The sequence below is a fragment of the Helianthus annuus genome, chromosome 12, assembly GCF_002127325.2.
Source record: "Helianthus annuus cultivar XRQ/B chromosome 12, HanXRQr2.0-SUNRISE, whole genome shotgun sequence".
Taxonomy (NCBI): Eukaryota; Viridiplantae; Streptophyta; class Magnoliopsida; order Asterales; family Asteraceae; genus Helianthus; species Helianthus annuus.
Genome location: NC_035444.2, coordinates 31,277,628 through 31,297,863, shown reverse-complemented (window position 1 = coordinate 31,297,863; position 20,236 = coordinate 31,277,628). Strand labels below are relative to the sequence as shown.

The 20,236-nt window shown below is 37.6% G+C and overlaps 2 protein-coding genes across 2 annotated transcripts; one reads left to right on the top strand and one right to left on the bottom strand.

The window, feature by feature from the left end:
* Window positions 1-15,888: 15,888 nt before the first annotated feature.
* On the bottom strand, window positions 15,889-16,981 carry LOC110894554 (alpha-galactosidase 2-like). Its single transcript, XM_035980884.1, has 4 exons — window positions 16,966-16,981; window positions 16,812-16,902; window positions 16,543-16,733; window positions 15,889-16,107 (listed from the first exon to the last, which is right to left on the bottom strand). The coding sequence occupies exons 2-4, from the start codon at window positions 16,867-16,869 to the stop codon at window positions 15,928-15,930; spliced, it is 429 nt and encodes a 142-aa protein (XP_035836777.1). The 5' UTR covers window positions 16,870-16,902; window positions 16,966-16,981; the 3' UTR covers window positions 15,889-15,927.
* Window positions 16,982-18,098: 1,117 nt separating this feature from the next.
* Window positions 18,099-19,927, top strand: LOC118485028. Its single transcript, XM_035981241.1, has 4 exons — window positions 18,099-18,104; window positions 18,243-18,314; window positions 18,442-19,117; window positions 19,201-19,927. The coding sequence occupies exons 1-4, from the start codon at window positions 18,099-18,101 to the stop codon at window positions 19,233-19,235; spliced, it is 789 nt and encodes a 262-aa protein (XP_035837134.1). The 3' UTR covers window positions 19,236-19,927.
* Window positions 19,928-20,236: the final 309 nt, after the last annotated feature.

Here is a 20,236-nt window from a genome sequence, read left to right as displayed (position 1 = left end):
GAAGGAAGTCATCAGCAACCGCCGTCTCCGCAAGTATCCACAACAACGTTATTTTGATCCTAATGTTGTTGTAATAATCCGACTTATCGCTATCATTTCTGGAACTTATTTCATATATCATCGTGTGTGGATTCTATTTCTCTTACAATCGAGCACTATCTAGACGCTAGCACTATGTACTATATTATGTATCTTATCCCTATAACACTCTTAGAACGAGGTACGGTATACGTGCAAGGGACAACTAATCACGGGTGCACACGGGATTATCTTGGTCAGTGCACGGAGATCGTAGTGAAGTTCTAATGGTGCCATAACGTTTAAAAGCACGGTCAAGGCCGTGTCAACAAAGTGTGACACCAAAGCACGGGGCATAAGTAGTAGGGGTGACGCGGGGGTACGCTTTACCATACTACTGAAACTTCGTGAAGAAAGTGCCATGTGGAGTTGGACGTTATTAGACCTATTATACTATTATGGTTAATTTGACACTCTACCATCAATCACAAGGCGTAACAAAACTAAACCGCATCACTGCGAGGCTTCTCGTAAGTCCGCGTACACAAATTGCCACATCGATGAACTTAGGTAAGTTCACCCCGAAGAGCAATTGGAGCAACGCGAGACTGGTCGTAAAGTCTAGAACGCAACTTAATCGCAGTTTTGACGGATCAATCTCGCAATCAAATCATTCGATAAGTGGCTCGAAATCGCAATCGCATCATGTGTTTGTCTAGAAATCTCTAACGCTAGTTGTTGTCAATTGTGTGAACTTCTATCAGCTGGTGTGGATCGTCTATTGTGGATTCGCTAGACGAGTATCGAGAATCACTCGCCGCCTTCTACTATTAACGCGCCTCGCACCTAATCCATCAACTCGATACTATCATCTTGGTTCGCTATCACTTATCGATGCATGCATTCTACGTGTCATGTAGTGCGCAAGACCTCGCTTCACGAGACAAAACTAATAAGGTTGAAACATAGTGATGTTTTGACCATATTAGTTGACTTGTGGAAAAAGGCCGTGTGGGCTAGCCTTAGTACTATTCGTGGTGTAATCAGTTCAATCAATCGTCTATCACTCGCAACGCAACAATCGTCGCTTATCAATCTGTTGAAATCTATTGTCTATCGATGTTCGAATGTTACTTGGAAGTCATCGCAGGTGGTGTAATGTTAGGGTGCATGACATTGCTTCACAAGATAAAACTAATATGGAAACATGGTGTTAGTCATATTAGCAAGTCTTGTGGAAACGTGCCATGCGAACTTCGTGTGGAATCAAATCGAAATCTCATTTACTCGAATCAAAATCGTGTCATTCGTTGTCCAACCAAGCATACCATATCAGCGTTTGTGTGACCAAACTACTCGCACCCGCTGCCTACGCTTGGTTTGCATCCAACTTATTTCTATTCAAAACTCGGTCTAGCACCTCATCGCTAGGATCAAGGGAATCGAAATTCTATCTGTGTCTTATCGGCACGCATGACACTGCCTCATGAAACAGAGTTAATATGGGTAAAGCATGGTGGATACGCCGCTGGTACTTCCTATATATAAGTGTTTTAAACATATTAACGAACTTTTGTGGGAAGGTGCCACGTGGGGCCCGATGTAAGTTATTTTTCCATAATATTAAGGAAAACCTATTTTTATAAAATTTTTACTAAAACCGTTGGACAAATGAAATTCCTTACAACATGGAGAAAACATTGAATCAGTTTGGCTCCGTGCCCAATGAAAATTTCATAAGTCCAATTCTTTTCTTAAAAAAACCTTTGCAATGACCGACAGGAATCTTCCCGAGAACGAGGGTTCGGCAGTCGAGTTCCGCTCGAACCCACGTTGTAGGAAAGTTTTCTTAAAACTTATTTTACCACCTGATTCTTTTAAAATGTAAAACTCAAAACTTGTTATCAAATAACAAAACCCTCCACATAGCGCTGGTGTGGACATCAAACCGGTCGACACCGCGCCATGAGGAGATTTTTCTTAATTAACTTCGGAAATTAATCGAGTATTGGTAAGTTTAAAACGCTATAAAATTGCTTTTTGTATGTGTTATCACTTCTAAGTAATCGAATCGTATGCTCTCTCTATTTTCACTCGCCAAATCGTAATCGATCGCTCGTTATCTAGACGCTAATAATCTCTACTCTCAAACGCATCAACCCTTACGACCCTACTATTGGATTAATTTCGGGACGAAATTTCCTAAAGGAGGGGATACTGTAACAACCCGCACCTTCGTGCGTTGTTACTACTCGATACACTCGTTACGCCTAGCACCGGAGATTCGGATCATAATGTAACTATATCAATTATATCGCTAAATCGAAGTACAATCGAATAATTACGCATATTCTATCGCTATTACAAACCTATTTTGCATAACACTCACGATGATGTCGAGTAAAGGCCTAATCTACCCTTCTCGATAAGCGCGAGGTGTCAAAATGTGAGTAATCAACGCTAACGAGGGTTATCGGGTGAGTACTATGACTCTAACCGTCATGACGATGATGGCAATATGAGTAAGTGGTGCCCCGATAATCATTGTGGCACATCACATCGAAGAACGCACTCGAAGGCACGCGTAATTCGATCACCGCACTGAGAATTGGATACATAAATACGTATATACGGCCCTTTTGTGATTAATAATAATAAATAATTTAATAATTATATAAATATATGAAAATATGGCTCAAACCGTCGAAATCGCACCAAAAACGGGATCAAAAGGCTTCCGAACGGATCAATTCGATCAGACTAGTCCAATTGGTCAGACCGGCCCAATCAGATAGGCCAGTCCGATCGGATGGGCCAGTCCGATCGGATGGACCAGTCCGATCGAATGGACCAGCCGATCGACTGGGCCAACCGATCGACTGGGCCAGCCGATCGACTGGGCCAACCGATCGACTGGGCCAGCCGATCGACTGGGCCAGCCGATCGACTGGGCCAGCCGATCGACTGGGCCAGCCGATCGACTGGGCCAACCGATCGACTGGGCCAGCCGATCGACTGGGCCACCCGATCGACTGGGCCAGCCGATCGAACGGGCCAGCCGATCCAACTGCTGTTTTTCCTCCTTTTCTCCTTCCTTGCCTATAAATACCCCTCCATTCACTCCCAAACACTTGTGTTGCTGCTCCTAACCGACCAAGACGTTCCAGCCCTCAAAACTCTCGATTTCTTCCGATTCTTGTAAGTTTTCAACCCGAATCTTGTACTTTCTTGATCCAAATGCAATCCTTCATCTTTCTATCTTTCAAATCCCAAGTTTCAACCGTGAAATCAACGGATTTGGGCTGTTCTAAGGTGATGTCACCACAAAGTTCTTCAAAGGTGATGTCATCCCATGAAGAACAACTCAGATTCGGATGATTTACGTACGATTCTTCACGAATCTCAACCAAATCAATGTTTTTCTAATCAAAGGGCCACGGATTTGGGATGTTCGGATAGATTTCATCACAAAGTTCTTATGAACTTCAAGTGTTGACCTCATATCATCAAGAACAACTCAGATCCAGGGCATTTCCTAAGTAAAATCAAGGTTTTTACATCAGATCTAGTGATAAAATGATCGATTTCGAGTTAAACACGGAAAAACCGACAAAAACGACCAGTTCCGACGAACGGGGTGATTCCCGGCCGTTAAAACAGGTCGGAATTGACGGGATTTCAGTTGCTTAACGCCTCATCATAACGTCTCGACCCAAAACGCCGAAAAACGCTCGAAAAGTCATCGAAAACAGCCGAACAGGATGGCCAATCGAGTGGCCCAATCGATCGAACAGCTAGTCGATCGAGCAGCTAGTCGATCGAGCAGCTAGTCGATCGAGCAGCTAGTCGATCGAACAGCTAGTCGATCGAACAGCTAGTCGATCGAACAGCTAGTCGATCGAACAGCCATTCGATCGATCAGACTGTCCGATCGATCAGGACCAAGCCCAACCGATCGACCAGGCCCACTCGATCGAGTGGCCTGTTCGACTGGGCCAGCCCAATTACAATATCCAGCCCAATTACAATTTTCAGCCCAATTACAATTTTAACCAATTTCAACCCAATTTTCGCCCAATTTCACGCAATTCGATACCGTTTAACGCATAGTAACCTATCACTCACGTAAATTATCTGAAATCAGGATATTCTCCGGCACCGGTTCCGCAAACCTAACCGAAAACGCGCTGTGAGTATACTTGACCCCTTTTATCGAATTTTGGGTGTAACATACGTTCCATAAAAACCAAACTTATCAAACGAATGATTTAATTGAACTATTTATCACTTGCGAATAACTGTTTGCATAGATATACGTGATGCTAGTACATGTATGCTAGGACTTATACTCGTGACGTCCCACCAAGACTAGTATAGTACTATTTCGCCCGACGGGGTCTAGTTATGCCATCAAGAGTCGAGCATCGAGGACTTAGCTGGTAGTATCAGTTTTGTGAGTATATATGTTGTGTATTACGTTTATGCATGTGGAAATTCGCAGCACTTTTAATCTATCACACTATCACATATCAAACCTGTATACTCGCCAATACTTTTGTATTGACAAAGTTTTAACGTATGTTGCAGGTTTAGCCGAAGTTTACATCAAATCAAGCTAGGAAGTCTAGAAACTCATCTAAATTATAGGTTGTCGGATTTGAATTGTTCGAGAGGACAAGAAATCTGTGATAACTTATGTGATTGTATTGTTTGTTAGTATGGGATGACAAATGTAATAAATATTATCGCAATATAGTTGTTATGGATTCTCTTGAGCAATCTGATTCGCCTAGTGCCGCGCCCCGATGATTCCGCCATCGGTTGGGGTGTGACAGATCCCGAGTTACTACAAGAAACGACTGACAAAATCCTCCAGATTCGAGACAACCTGACGATAGCCAGGGATAGACAGAAAAGTTACGCCGATAGAAGACGCAAGCCCTTTGAATTTGACGTTGGCGACTAAGTACTCCTAAAGGTATCACCTTGGAAGGGTGTGGTCAGATTCAGAAAGAAAGGGAAACTAGCGCCTCGATATGTTGGACCTTTTAAGATTCTGGAAAGGATCGGCAAAGTCGCCTACAAACTCGAACTACCGGAGGAACTTAATAACGTCCACCCGACTTTCCATGTGTCAAACCTCCGAAAATGCCTAGCTGATCATGATCTGATTGTACCCCTCGATGATCTTTAGGTCAACGAAATGCTACACTTCGTGGAAAAGCCTGTCGAAATCATGGATCGCCAAACCAAGCAACTCAGACGCTCGCGCATCCCTATCGTGAAAGTCCGATGGGAAGGCAAACGAGGCGCAGAGTTTCCTTGGGAACTCGAAAGCGACATGAAGGCTAAGTACCCAACGCCAGCTCTTCAGTGGTCAAAAGTCTCTTTTAGCTTGCTGTTCAGTGGAGCGCTAGCCCGCTCTTCAGTGGTCGCTGTCGCTTGATTCTCCTATTCAACAATAACACTTGGAATAGGAAAGCTCCCGAAGTCTCAATCGAAAACTGGCGCCGTGAAGTGACTATAGCAGCGATCGATGGCTTGTCATTCGCGCGTTGAGCACGACTAGTTGAACTTGAAAGAGATTCTTGCTCCCGGAACTCCTTCGAAGCGTAGAGGGGCGGAATACGAGATAGAGTAGCTCGACTGAAAGGCGCGACTTGCCAGGCTTGAACTGGCTGCAAATCTTGCAAATGAAGATCTGAAGCGTGAAATTGGTAATCATGCACGGCGATGTGCAGCTTCGAGCCTAATTTCGGGACGAAATTCCCTAAACAAGGGGAGGCTGTAACACCTAGTGTTTTCGAATGTCAAAGTCAAAGTCAAAGTCCAAGTCAACTTTGACTTCTTTGACTATACTTAGTGGATTTTATGTTTTATTTGTATTATGTGGAGTAAGTGTTGTTAATCAGAATAAATCGAAGTAATCGAGTGTTTAATCGACGCGAACCAACTTACGACTGTGAATAGTAGGAAGTAACAATGCGATAAAGTTAATCAATCAATAATCAAGCTAATCGATTCATCAATCGAACTCGAGACTCGAACTATGCGAAGTTGGTGTTATATTACTTGCGTGTGTGCCTTATGTGTTACCTGTGCGTGCTTACTTTATGTCCTACCGGCAGATCGAACAGACTGTCCGAACGGATTGTCCAGCCGAACGAACAACCCGTTCGATCGAACCTGCTGTTCGACCCTCCATCACTTATTTCCATTTTACGTGTTGCTCATCGTTATGCTATCGAACTATTCAGGCTAATCCAACTCTCAAAGCGCTCCCTTCAATCCATCAATCAATCGCTGTGAGTATACTCGATCCCTTTTTGCTTTTAGCACTTTTGGGTGTTTCATACATTACTTATCAAAATCACAATCGAACACACTACTCAACTATTTGAACGCTAACCGTTATGCATGTATTACGTGACTAAATGAATGCTTGATTGTGTTTACACGTGGAATGGTGTCTCCCTGCCTTAACGACGTAGTACTATAGTTTGGACTCAGCACCCATTCACACGGGGGTTATTAAGGACAATTACTTGCATGGATTACGGTGGTAATCATGTATTGCGAACTGTCTCGGACAGTCAACCCGCAGTCATTGGTATCGATAGATCCATGTTGATAATTAACATGCTTCGTTTTCCTCTGTGTACGTGCTGGTTATGCGTAAACTATTTCGAACTCTATATGCTATTATCAAACTTGTATGCTCACCTCTACATTTATGTATTAACTTTATTTTAACGTATGTGACAAGTGTTTAAGATGTTTGCTTGCTAGGAAAGCGAGGCTAGAATAAAGCTCTAGAGGCCCCCAACAAATAGTTGTCTGTCAGGATCAAGCATCTAGAGCATAGTTGTCTGTAGATCTTGTCCGACCGGGTCTTTAGGAGCATTTGAACAATATTTATGTTAGTTATTTAAATCTGAGTTGTCGGAACAGAATATTTGTCTAGTTGTTATCTGTAATAATGTATTGTATTATTTGGAATACGGTATGGGACGTATCATTTAACTAAATAGTATTAATAGTTGTTGTGGAAACTTCTGGACAATCTGTTTCGCTCAGTGCCATGCCCCGATGATTCCGCCATCGGTTGGGGTGTGACAGGTATCATAATCCATATGAAGGGGAGCATGATTCTGATTCAGAGTGGGTTTTTCAATTACATATTGAACCCGTTGTAGATATTGATATTCACTTTAATGGTTATAACGATTGTCGATGCCATAAATAATTGAACCAATAAGTTTTCCGTGACTATTGAATACTGTTGCGACATGGTTTTTTTTTGTCTTCACGTAGACTTTTGAATACTTTTCGAACCCGCTGCAAAGCGGGGGTGATAACCCACTAGTTTTATTTAAAAAGTTAAAATATAACACATGTAAAGTTTAACAACTTAATCTAACTTATCATAGTCATTTGTAACTAGTGGGATTTCTCCTCTCGATGCAATGTGAATTCGATCGATATCATTTTGGTTCGTTACGTGGAGTGAGTTCGGTTGGTATCGATTAGATATAACATACGATACAAAGGTACCTTTATTTCGATTACAACTCCCGAAAAAATGCATTAATCAGAAAGTTGTTTTCAACGGTTTCATTACACCAAAAGTTGTCTGATGTAACCCAAAATAAAGTTGTGTTTTACATCGTTGAAAACCACAAAAACGAGTGTCGGTATCAGTTCCATTCATCACAGTACTGACTCTCGAAATAGCTTATGATATAAAAAAATACCTATTTCGAATACAACTCCGTCCATAAACAAAATTAATGTCAGAATTTCTAGAAAAAGAAATATTAACACACAATCAAGTATTGAGGTTTTTAAAAAGTTAATAAGCCAAAGTTATAAAATTAGATGAATTAAAAACGTATATTATATATAATATAAAAATTAATTTTGATATTAAATAAAACCACAACTATACTAAGTTGCAACTATTCACAAGTTGCTTTTTGTATATATACTAATAATAATACTAACTAGGTTAGTTTTCCGTATGTTATACGAGTTGAACAATCTAAACCATATAATAAATATTTCTTGTAAATGCAAACCAATAATGTGACAAAACAAATATTGAACCTAACTATATATAAATTTCTTAAAATAAACTAACATACAATAACTAAAATTCCCATAATAAATAAATAAGATATTTGAGTGTGTTGCCTTTTCATCAAACGAGTTTTAAAATTTATGCTTGGATATTTTATTAAAAAGAACGACAAGGGTGCTGGTCTTTTCTCCCACGTATTTTATCACATGACAACTTCAGGGGTCTAGTCCTAGCTAGTCCTTAGTTATGTCTCATTGCATTATGACAGTACTGAAAGGGGTGACTTCATCTGTCCAAGTTTGAGAACTTGTCCAGTTATGTCTCATTGAATTATGAACTGTCTCGTGTGATTGACACCTTAAACCCCTTATATACTTTGAGAAAAATCCAATTTTCGAGGAATACGGGCCGTATAAGATTACACAATTTACTTTATACGGGCCTTATATATGTTGGCACAGACTTTGTCAGTTAATTTAATTCTAGTTAATTTAATTCTAGTTAATTTAATTCTATACTGGCCGTATAACTTTATACGGCCCGTATAAACCATGTGAAAATAAGTTTTTTTTCCATATGTTATTATTTGGACCCATTTTTTTTCCTAATCGGGATATAAAATAAGGGTGGAGATACAATAGGAAGTTTATTTGGCTAGGAAGGATAGGAAGTGATCTTGACAATCGATTAAGTTAACCAAGGGCTAAGATTAAATCAGGGAAATTGAAAGGAAGAAAAGAGTCGCGTGAGTTTGTTCAAGGGCATTCTAGTCAATCCAAGCCAATAGTTTCTCTCTCCTCCAATTCCCCCCCCCATTTTTTAAACGTTAATAACTCTTTCATACGACATTATTTTTTTTATAAAAATTGCACCAAAAAAACGAGCGTTTTTTTATCTTTAAAACGAGTTTACTATTGCTATATTTAAAAAAAAAAATTTAAAACCCAGTTGCGTAAAACGCAATAGAAAACCACCAGTTACGTAAAACGCAATGAAAAAAAAACCTAAAAAATGACATTTTTCTAAAACGCAATGCACCAAAAACACAAAGAAATGACTTATTTGTAAAACGCAATGACCAGAAAACACACAGAAATGTCTTATTTGTAAAACGCAATGGCCAGAAAACACATAAAAATGTGTTTTTACCTAAAACGCAATGCACCAAAAACACAAAGAAATGACTTATTTGTAAAACGCAATGGCCAGAATACACACAGAAATGTCTTATTTGTAAAACGCAATGGCCAGAAAACACATAAAAAAGTGTTTTACCTAAAACGCAATGTACCAAAAACACAAAGAAATGTCTTATATGTAAAACGCAATGGCCAGAAAACACTTAAAAATGACTCATTCTAAAACGCAATGGACTGAAAACACCTAAAAAATGTGTTTTACCTAAATGAGCCAATTTATGGAAAATTAATTTTTCTGATGCGTTTTTAGTACAACAATTTAATTTTTCTGAGCAATGGCCAGCTAGGGGCTCTGCCCCTTGGACCCCGCCAGGGGCTGCCGCCCCCGGACCCTCGCAAAGATCGTAAAACGCAATGACTAAATCAAAAACCCAGATCATGAAAATGAAATTAAAGAATCTCTTACATGGATCGAAGCCAATTTCTTCATCAATTGACAAAATTTGAATGATAGAAACACTTATCAACGCTCAAATCGAACGAATCGAGTGATTATCTCCAAAATCATCGGAAAAAAACGAGATTTTTTTATGAAATTAAACTGGGTTTTCTTCAAAAAAAAAAAAAAAAGCTGAAGAACACGTTGATCGGGTTCTGAATCATTGATTGGTGATGAAAATCGTACTATAATGTAGTGATTATTGAGATAGAAAGTGAAGAAATAGTTGAAGATGGTGGATTTTGAAAATGGTGGGTTTTTGAATTTACTGGGTTTTGAAAAAGGAAGAAGGAGTTGGATTGACTAAAATACCCTTTCTCTTTATTTTAAAATTTGCCACATGTCATAATCCTATGGCTTCCTATCCTTCCTAGCGAAAATTAACTTCCTATTTGATCTTTTCCCTATAAAATAATAATCATACATCATATCCATGCATATTTAATTGTATCAAGATAAGACATACTTTATATCCTATCATCATAACCGTATTATAAAAGTCACTAAACTGTTGAATTCAGAATAATTATGATTTTTTTTTCAAGAAGAAAAGTCACCAAAGTGTTGAATTCAAAATAATTACGATTTTTCTTTAAGAAGAGATTAAATTAAAATTAAATTAAAAAATAATTATCTATAAAAGATTAAACTAAATAATATTTAATAAGAGGGTTATCTATAATTAATTATAAGAGATTAAAGTAAATAATAATTATCTATGAGATAGATAGACTAATATGATGACAAGTGTCTCAAATATGGTTTCTTTTATTATTATATAGTAAAGATAAAGATATTAATAGTAATTCATAACTCTTTTAATATTTCTTTGATATTGATGCCATTAAGAACCATTAATTATTTAAAAAAATGGACAAAAAAGGTATTTATCCACCCAAACAACACGTTCTCAAATTTTAAACTAATTAAAAGTAATCCAAAGTCTAGTTTTAACTTTTAATGCATACAATTGTTTTATCCAAACGTTTAGACTTAAATAAATATTTTAATAATAATGTTTTTGTAACCGCACATCTAGCTTTCCTGGACAGCAGGTCTACCATTTTAATCCTATATCTTCAAGGTAAGCACATAATAATAAATATCAAAGTAATGGAAATGCTAAACGGCCTTGAATAATGACTATCTACAGTTGCTCCCATGACAAGCTTTGTGACATTATGCTCAAGTTTGAAATCAACCACCATTCTCATTGAACCCTTTTCAGTGAATCCGTGCTCACCTAATAAAAATACACTTTGAAAATTATTTCAATATATAGTAATCTACTTTCTTTAATGGTTTTGTGATTGAAAAATGATACCCACCCCTGATTTGTGACAAATCTGTTCATCTTTGTTAAATAGTTGAAGTCTTGCCATCGCGGGTTGCCAGCCAAGATGCATAGACGTATATTTTGTGCGCACGGTCAACTACTCCCAAACTGCACTTCCACAGTCGCATTCGGCAGTCATTAATGTGCTTGAGTTGTTAACTTATTATAAGAAGTAGGGCTCGTTTCACGTATCTAATCAGTCAGCTAAAAAAATAAACCAAGTCTAAACCATAGTATGCACTTCTGGACCGCAATTGAAGGTCGAACCTAATAAAATTGCTTGTACTGCAATGAGAATTTAGCAGACTAACTTTTAGCTCTTGCTTTCTGCGATTAACATGAATATTATTACGAATAACAATAGTAAGAAAATCAAAGTTAATACTTAATACCCAATTGAAAGAAATAATGTTTTAAAAATTAAGTTAGCAAAATTCATAACTGTCACGTAAATGTTCATTTTTTTAAATGTGTATCTTCACGACTCTATATGTTAACAAATTACATTATATTTTACTCTATTAGTATAGTACACGTGTAATACACGGGATTGTAATCTAGTTAAAATAATATAAAAAGGTTTTATACTTAAAAGTTACGAAAGGTTAGAAAAAGCACAAGAGAATATACTTTTTGAAAGAAAAAAGGTGAACTTTTGGTATGTTTTTACCTGGTTATCGAGCATTCTTGAGAAGTCTTTAAGAACTTATCTACGCTCAAGTCCTCCGGCGTCAATCTGGCGAGCATACTGCTTTACTTTTTTCTTCATGAGCTTGTAATTGATGTAATATCTACAACATAATAAATCATAGTAATTTATGTGATTATTTCACTACCGTCTAAGTTAACATATATTCTAAGAAAAAAGCCACATACCCTTTCCATTCTTCAATCTGTCTGTCTTTCAACTTCTTCCCGAAAGCAACCATCTCTCACTGCACAAAAACTTAACACAATTTACAAGAGAAAATGACGAGAAAATGCTAGCCTTTCATAATTCACTTTTAACAACACATAAGGCATGTCTGTAAGATTCTTGAATGTTCATGAGTTATGAAAACGCATGATATCATTGTTTCACGACACATTCTAAATTCACATGACTTGACGCTTAAATGTAAACAATGCGAATAAAACAAATAAGATATCTTTTTAACATAATCACAAACCAAACATCATTTAGTTTTAACCTTAAGCGAATTTGCTCCAATATCTTTTCCAAAGCGTCAAATCAAGATCCTAAATTGATGCAAGAAGCAAAATCAATTCAAGATCAAAACTAAACTAGTTGAGAACCCGTCCGTAGGCCGGGTACCTTAACGACATAATAACATAAATACCCATAGAACATAATAAAGAAAATGATAAAACATATTTATAATGTCACTAAACAAATAACAAAACATTAAAATGAACAAAACCAAAGGGCATAGTTAATGGAAGTAAATATTTGGTGAAGCAAGAGTCTCGGTGTATATTCCTCCTTGTAACCCGAAACCAAAGTACAGGATAGTAACAATCTTCCGCTTTCATTGTCGTGTCTATTTCAAATTCAATAGCAACTCCATCATTCGATATCACAAGGAACCTGCCAGTACTTATAATATGTGTGATAGAGCATGATAAAATAATAGGCTGTATGGGAGGGAAAACCATAATTTCACCCAACTTTCACCTTCCATCCTCCACAAATCAAACGTCCAATGAGAAAACCCATGAGTAACAAACATATGAAGCTATTTATGTACAACAACTAAATTTCCATCAAAGTCAGCATGTGGAATACTTGAAAAGGTTTTCAACTTAAATCTCTCTAATTCCACATCAAAACCAAACAACATAACACCCTTATTCTCAATAAAACAGTCAACCCTAAAATATAAAACACCTTTGCAGAAAGTTCCATTAGACCATATAGACTCTCCACGTCAGCAACGGAATTTATTTTGCGAAAGTGATTTTGCGCCACGAAATTTGTGGGGCGTTTTTCTAAAATGGGTGTAGCGGGGATGTGGGACATTATGTTAAAAGGGGTGTAAAAAATTAAATAAAAAAAGGTATTGGCCAAACAAAAAGAAGGATACTTGTGATTGGCCAACAAAATCTTAATCCGGCGTTTAATTTAGCACGCCCCAACCCAATTTTTGAAGAAAAACACCCCCGGGAGCGGTATATGGGCGTGTTTGGGTGTATTTTTTTTTTAAGGAAAAACGACAAAAAAACCTCATTACGGGTGGTCTTATTTTACTTATGACCTAATTCGGATTCGGATTCATATTCGGATATCGATTTTGATAATTTTCGAATATTTCGGATATCCGATATCCGAAATACCAAATAATACTATTTTTAATTTTTTTAATTGTTAAATATAAATACCATCTTTCCCCATTTCCTTGTAAACCCTAGACATAACTCAACGCCCCCCTCTCCCAACTGACCCTTCAACCCTCCGCTCAAACTTCAATCGGACAACTTCACAATGTCTTCAATCGGACATCTTCACAATGTTCGTTCAGTTCTTTCTTCACGGTGGTTATTCAATCGATCGTTCCTCTCCTTCTCGAGTATCAACAACACTTAATCGGTCGTTCATCGTGAATTGATCGTTATTCTCCATCGTTCCTTTGACAATCGCTCCATATGATCTTCTGATCTTCTGCTTCAACAGGTTGCATCAAGCATGTTGTATTTTTTAGTGCGGTTTGTTTACACGACGATTTTAATCACGATTACTGGTGTATCTAAAATACATTGAACCCTCTGTATCAACTTCTGCAATACTCTTTAATCATTATTTAGAGTTTGATTACACCAGTTTTGTATGAAATAATGAATATATATGCTTAACATACGATGGCATTATTCACACATTGGGGTTTTAAGATGATGTTTAATTTATTCCTTCTTTTTTATGAATATTTTATTTTAAATTTGAATTTAAAAACATACTGCATACATGTTGTACACTACTACACTTGAGCTTATTATTTTTCGATTGTATTTCCTTCAGGTGCTAGCTTGGAATTTTGTTTATTTGCTTTTTTATTGTTGATATCTTGGATTTTGAATGTTATGTTAGAAAACTGGTTGTGTTAGAATTTTGATTCAAAAATATTTTTTTTTCTGAGTTTGGATATCCGATTCGCTATCCGAATGGATATCCGAAAATTCGGCTATCCGAATTTCAGATATCCGAAAAATTGTATACGGATTCGGATAGTGAAATTAGGTATTCGAAATTTTCGGATATCCAAATTTTCGGATATCCGGTTTTGAACATCCCTACCTAGATGTACGACAATCGGGATCTGTAATTTCGGCCTACCTTTATCAATTTGGAAGTGTTATCGGAGTAGATATTGATTAGAAATGTGTAGGTTCTTCTGATGTGCATGCTGTTTGTGATTGATTTGTGAGTTTTTTTGCTGCTAGGTTTGTAGTCCAAAAGTATGAAGTTGGAAGAAAAATAGGTGAAGGAACACATAGGGTTAGGATTTTAAGTTGTATATGTAGATAAAACCTGTTCTGAGATTGATTTTGTGTGATTGTTTCAAGATTAGAGAGAGATATCTATAATGAAGCTGAGTGTGATGTTGATACTCGTAGAGAGCATAAATAAGTGACGTTGATATTCGGAGAGAACTATTCAGCGATATCTTGGTAATAGCTTTGATACTTCTGTTGCCATTTGGTTGTTGAACATACTTGCTTATATAGACTGTTTCCTTTGTGCAGCTTGCTGGTGGCACAACATCAATGCAACAATTGAATGAACGTCTTGAGAAAGACTTGCTGGAGGCTATTCAATTTCACAGCTCATCATGCATGCATATAGTATCACTTTTTGCAAATATAAAAACAAAAGCTTGGGTTACTTTCTAGTTTTGACCCTTAAGGCCAATAATATGATGTCAAACAAACCTGAAAACTGAAAAGTATGATGACATAAAAGAATTGAAATTACATGTAGACCAAATGTATTGTTAACACATAGAATGCTCTAAATCTATTTGGTTAAAAAAATATTAGATTATTAAACTAATATTAGTTATAAATTTTGCACAAAAAGTGTTTGTAGTCTCAAAAGTTACCTGCCCATTTATATGCTTGCAGGAACAACCCCCACCCCAGAAGAATTATGTTTGGTTTCAAGCGCTGATGGAAACTGGGAAACGGCAAATATTACATCTGATCTGTATCAAGCACTGAATCACTTATTGCATTTTCTGAAACAAAAGTAAGTTAAATTTTATAGATGATCTTGTATAATTGCTTTTATATGGAAGTGCGGGTGAGGGTTTTTGTTGTTTTGCTTTTTAATCTAGGTATTAAAGTTACTTCTTCTGGTTTAATCTACAAATAGTTTTCATAGTCTACCTTACTTAACAATTTTTATTATATCGCAGGATGAATCAAAACTTTTTCGACAATGTTCTTCGGGTTTAGAGGTAAGTTTTTATATTCAGCTTCAATTTAAAGATGGTATCACCATGGTTGCTTTGGTGGGGGCCTATTTATGTGATCTTGATCTAGGGCATTAAATTTTTTTGTTGCTTTAATCTTGCAGACAATTGCAGCAATCTCTGTGTAACCACAAGGAATAGTACATATTGGGTCCATTAATAAGGTTAGTAAGCAAAAAATCTTGATTAGGCGAATATCATTTGATTGGCACTTTTTTCAGTATATATGTTATTATTAAAATAGTTTATAGTTATACTATCAGTAACTCGTACTAGTTAAAAAGTTCAAATGAAAAAAATGCTTATATTCAGACAATTCTAGATGATAAAAACGCATCAAAAACATTATTAAAAAACTCAAAAAGAGAACACATCTTTGTTTATTAGCTTTATTTTGGCTTTGCCTTCGCAAATCTTATTCTTACGACAAACGTGTCATAACACATAATACAATCTGCAGTTAACTGGCCATGTACTCTAAACTCCTTATCGCGGAGTAAGAACGTACTACAAGCGTGAGATTCTACAGTTGCCGAGATCTGTACCTTCACTGATCTTTGAGTCTTGTACTGCAAAAAAAGAAAAAAAAAATCCAAGTGAGGCATTTAAGTTGCTGTAAGTAGACATGTACAAAAAAACCGGTTCGAAAAAAAACAACCCCTTTTGAAAAAAAAACTGGTTTCAACCCGACTTGGCCCGAGGGTTTGGATACCAGTTCGTATTATAATCCGAACCGGTTAAAAAAACGATTTAAACTGGTTTTTTTTGTCCCAGACCGGTTTATAACCCGGACCGAACTGGTTTAATAGGTTTGGGGTTTGATCCTCGGAAACCGGTTTTAAACCCGAACTGGTTTGAAAAAAAAAACATGGTTTGTTTACCACTTGAAAAACCGGTTCGGTTGGTAAAAAAAAACCTATTTGTACACCTCTAACTGCAAGTGCATGCTAGAACGGTAAAAAAAATCTAATTCAAAATAATAAAATATTTTTTGACAGTCTTACTGCCCACAAGTCACGAGCTTTAACGACTGTGGTCGAGTTGAGTCCTATGTCGGACCAATATGTTGTAATTTCGGCTGTTGAGCTTCCTCTATTCCATAGAATCACAGCAACTTTGTTATGTGCAAGTGGGCTAGCCCAGACCTCCAAATCACCATTTTTCTTAACCTTCTTTCCTTGGACTCCAAGGCTATCTGTATCAACACAAGGCTGGTGAGTAAATATCCAAAAAAATTATAAAAAGAAAATAATTATAAATTGTCTTAACCGACCATGATTCACTGCTATAACTTCTCTATTATTGAGTATGTAGTATGTTTCTTTGTTCATTGATCGCACATCGCAACCGACCAATAAAGGCGCCTAAAATGTCTTGTCAGTCTTTTGGCTTTTTATGAAATTATGATAAAAGTAACCAATACTTACCTTCACTTGTAGGTCATTTGTTCCATCAGTTTGTTGCTGCTCAATAATAATTGATGAGTACAAGAAGTAAAATACTGATTAAAGACGTGGTCTGTAAATCAACACAAAGCAAGAAAATTGGTATGTACCTTTTCAGTCCGCTATTCTTGCTCCATACGACTTCATGTTTATCAAACAATAATTGTAATAAGAACATCACTCTACCCTAGTTATATAGGAAACTAAAAAAATCTGGAGTTAACATATGTACAACATTGTATGTGGTTTAGTATTACCTTGATTGCATAGTTGGCTGCTTCGAATAGGTAGTAGTTATCCATTAGGGTGTAGGCATCCATGGCTGCAAATCTTTGCTGTCCGAATGGAAATAATATGTACTATAGAAGTGTGGGGTACGTATTATATAATCATCATACTGGGTAGTTACACCCACCACTACTCCACTAACTTGCTGAAATAAAGGAACTTAAACCGCATTTGTTTTTTTCAGTTGCTTATTCTGGATTTTTATTGGCTCATCTTAGGAAACTGCTGCTAACTGAATAATCGTGGGAGAGAGAGTGTGGAACTGCCATGAACTGCTGCTTCTAGAAGGAATTTAGAGACTTTAAACGGCTGAGATTAAAAGTTGATGACTTTCTACGGCTGTAATTAGCCCAAATAGCAGTTACAAACAACAGGAACAATGTAATATAGAATGAGTATCAATTTAATTTCTGCACGGCAATGGCATATTCAGAACGAATTCAACTTGCATAAAAACAAAAACAAAAAAGCTCGCTAATAGGAATCACATGGATCATTCAGATACCCTTGAAAAAAACAACAATAATTCAAATAAAATATGCTAGCATTGCATAAAGCACTTTTAACAACACAAAAGTCATGTTTCTAAGATTCTTTAATGTTAAGTCATGAAACATGCTTTAAAGCTACAAACTAATGGACAAAAACATAATCACAAACCAATGACCATTTAGTTCAAACCTTAAAAGCGAATTTGCTCCGATATCACATAAATTCAAACTACTGATTCTCCATCTTATCTTCTACATTTTCAATCTTAGCAAAAATTGTTAGTTAATTAAACACATGTAATGCCTCACATTTAATCTAGAATACATACAATTAACATGAGTGTAAGCACTTACCCCAAATTTGGCCGTCGATTAACAGATCTGCGTTTGGATCAGTCACGAGACGAAACATTGAATCTTCGATGCCCAGATCTGCGAGTAGATCATTCTCTATAATATCTATTATCTGCGTTTGGATAGAGTTTACTTCATATCGGAGGCCGGCGGATGAAGGTAGCAGAGGCGGCTCAAGGAAGGAGAATCGCGTCGGCCGTTTGGGAGGATTTTCTCTATTTCTCACTTAGGCCGTGGGGTATGGGGCGGGAGTTTGGGCGTGGGTTGGGGTAAAACGCCCAAGTCACCACCCCGGGTGGGCAGGAGTTTTGGCGTGGCCCCTTAGGGCTTGGGTTTCAAGCCGGGCGTGGGGCGGGGGAGCAAGGTGACATGGCGGTTTGTGAATGGCCCAAAGAAAAGAGCCGTTGGGCTAGCCGTTGGCCAACGGCTATATTTAAAAAAAAAAATCTTCCATTTTTTCACTATAAAAAACTCACATTTTACTTCCATTTTTACCACATTCAACCACATCTTCTATACATCTTCCATTTTCCTTCTACAAAACGAAAAAATATATCCTTACAACCGTCATTTTGACCCGAACAACCCGTATGGATTCCAAGAAAATAATCCTAGCCCACCACCCACTCGTCCACTAGCTCGTCCGTTTTTCATACAATCTCCTACGCCCGAATTAGCAAGTTATGCATCGTATATCGGGAATCGTTTATATACTAACTTCCCACAAACCGAAGATTCAATACCTACCCCCTTTTCACAATCGCCCATCGACCTTTCACCAACCTCCATCGACCTTTCACTAAACGAGTCCGTTCCCGAAACTCAACCACCCAAAGAGGGTCCTTCCGCATCGAAACCCATCAAAACAAGAAGTCATGAGAAAAAAACCGAGGAGGATAAAGTAGTTGAAACCGCCAAACGAAAACAACAAAAATGGGTCTATGCTGAAGAAGTTGCATTGGCGAGGGCTTGGTGTGAACAATCTCAACATTCAACTTTAGGTATTCTTAACCTTAGTTTATATTAATGGAATGGTTATTTTTTATATGAGTTTGTAATATATTAATATTTTTTATTAAAATAGGAAATTCGCAACATCGAACCGCCTTGTGGGGTTAGTAGGAAATTCCATGAAGAAATGGGTAGGGAGACTTATCGTGAAAACGATAGCTTATCCTCAAAGTGGACCGAAATAAGCACCCAACTTACAAAATTTAGTGGGTGTTTAAATAAAGCATAGCAAAACCCTAAAAGTGGTGAAACCGAAGCCGACATTTTGACAAATGCACTGGTCGCATACAAATCAAATATGAAGGCCGACTTCCGTTTCATGCATTGTTGGGAGATTTGTAAATTCCATCCAAAGTGGTCGACTGTCCCCATTGGTAGCGAAACTAACTCGTCTTCCAAAAGGTCAAGGGCCTCATCCCAAGCCGAATCTGATGCACGAGATCAAGAGTTTGAGGACCTTTTGGATGATTCGCCAAGCCCAAACCGGCCTGAGCATGGAAGAAATGCCTCAAGAAGGCGTGCTAAAAAACAAACGGCATCGCCTTCAGCTGGGAGTTCTGGCTCGCGTAGGGGAATATACAGCGACCAGTTGGATGACATTTCATGCAAGTTGGATACATTCAACGTATTCCAACAACAAAGGGCCGAAATACGAATGAGCAAAGAAGTTAGAGATGCCGCTAGAGATGCCCTGAAACAAAGACGGGATGATTTGAAAATTCTATCCCAGCCGATTGATCACCTACAGGGTGACGAGTTAGAAATAGTGTTGGCGTTGAGAGAAGAGATAAAAGCCAAATATAAAAGTTAGGAAATTTTTTTTTTTTGTAATCTTCTTTTTTTGTAATTTTCTTTATTTAAAGATATTAAAAAAAATAAATCTGTGTTGTTGGGTCTGCCCAGCGGGTCAGCCCAGCCGGTCAGCCCACAAGCCCACCAAACCCACACCCCCAAACCCCCGCCCACCATACCGTGTGTTCTAGTGGGTTTGCCATGTCTGCCACCCCGTTCCACATGTCAACCAATGCCCCAACCCAAGCCCCAACCCCAACCCCCGCCCCACCATACCCCACGGCCTTAAAAGAAGAAAACCCTAGTTAGTATGAGGA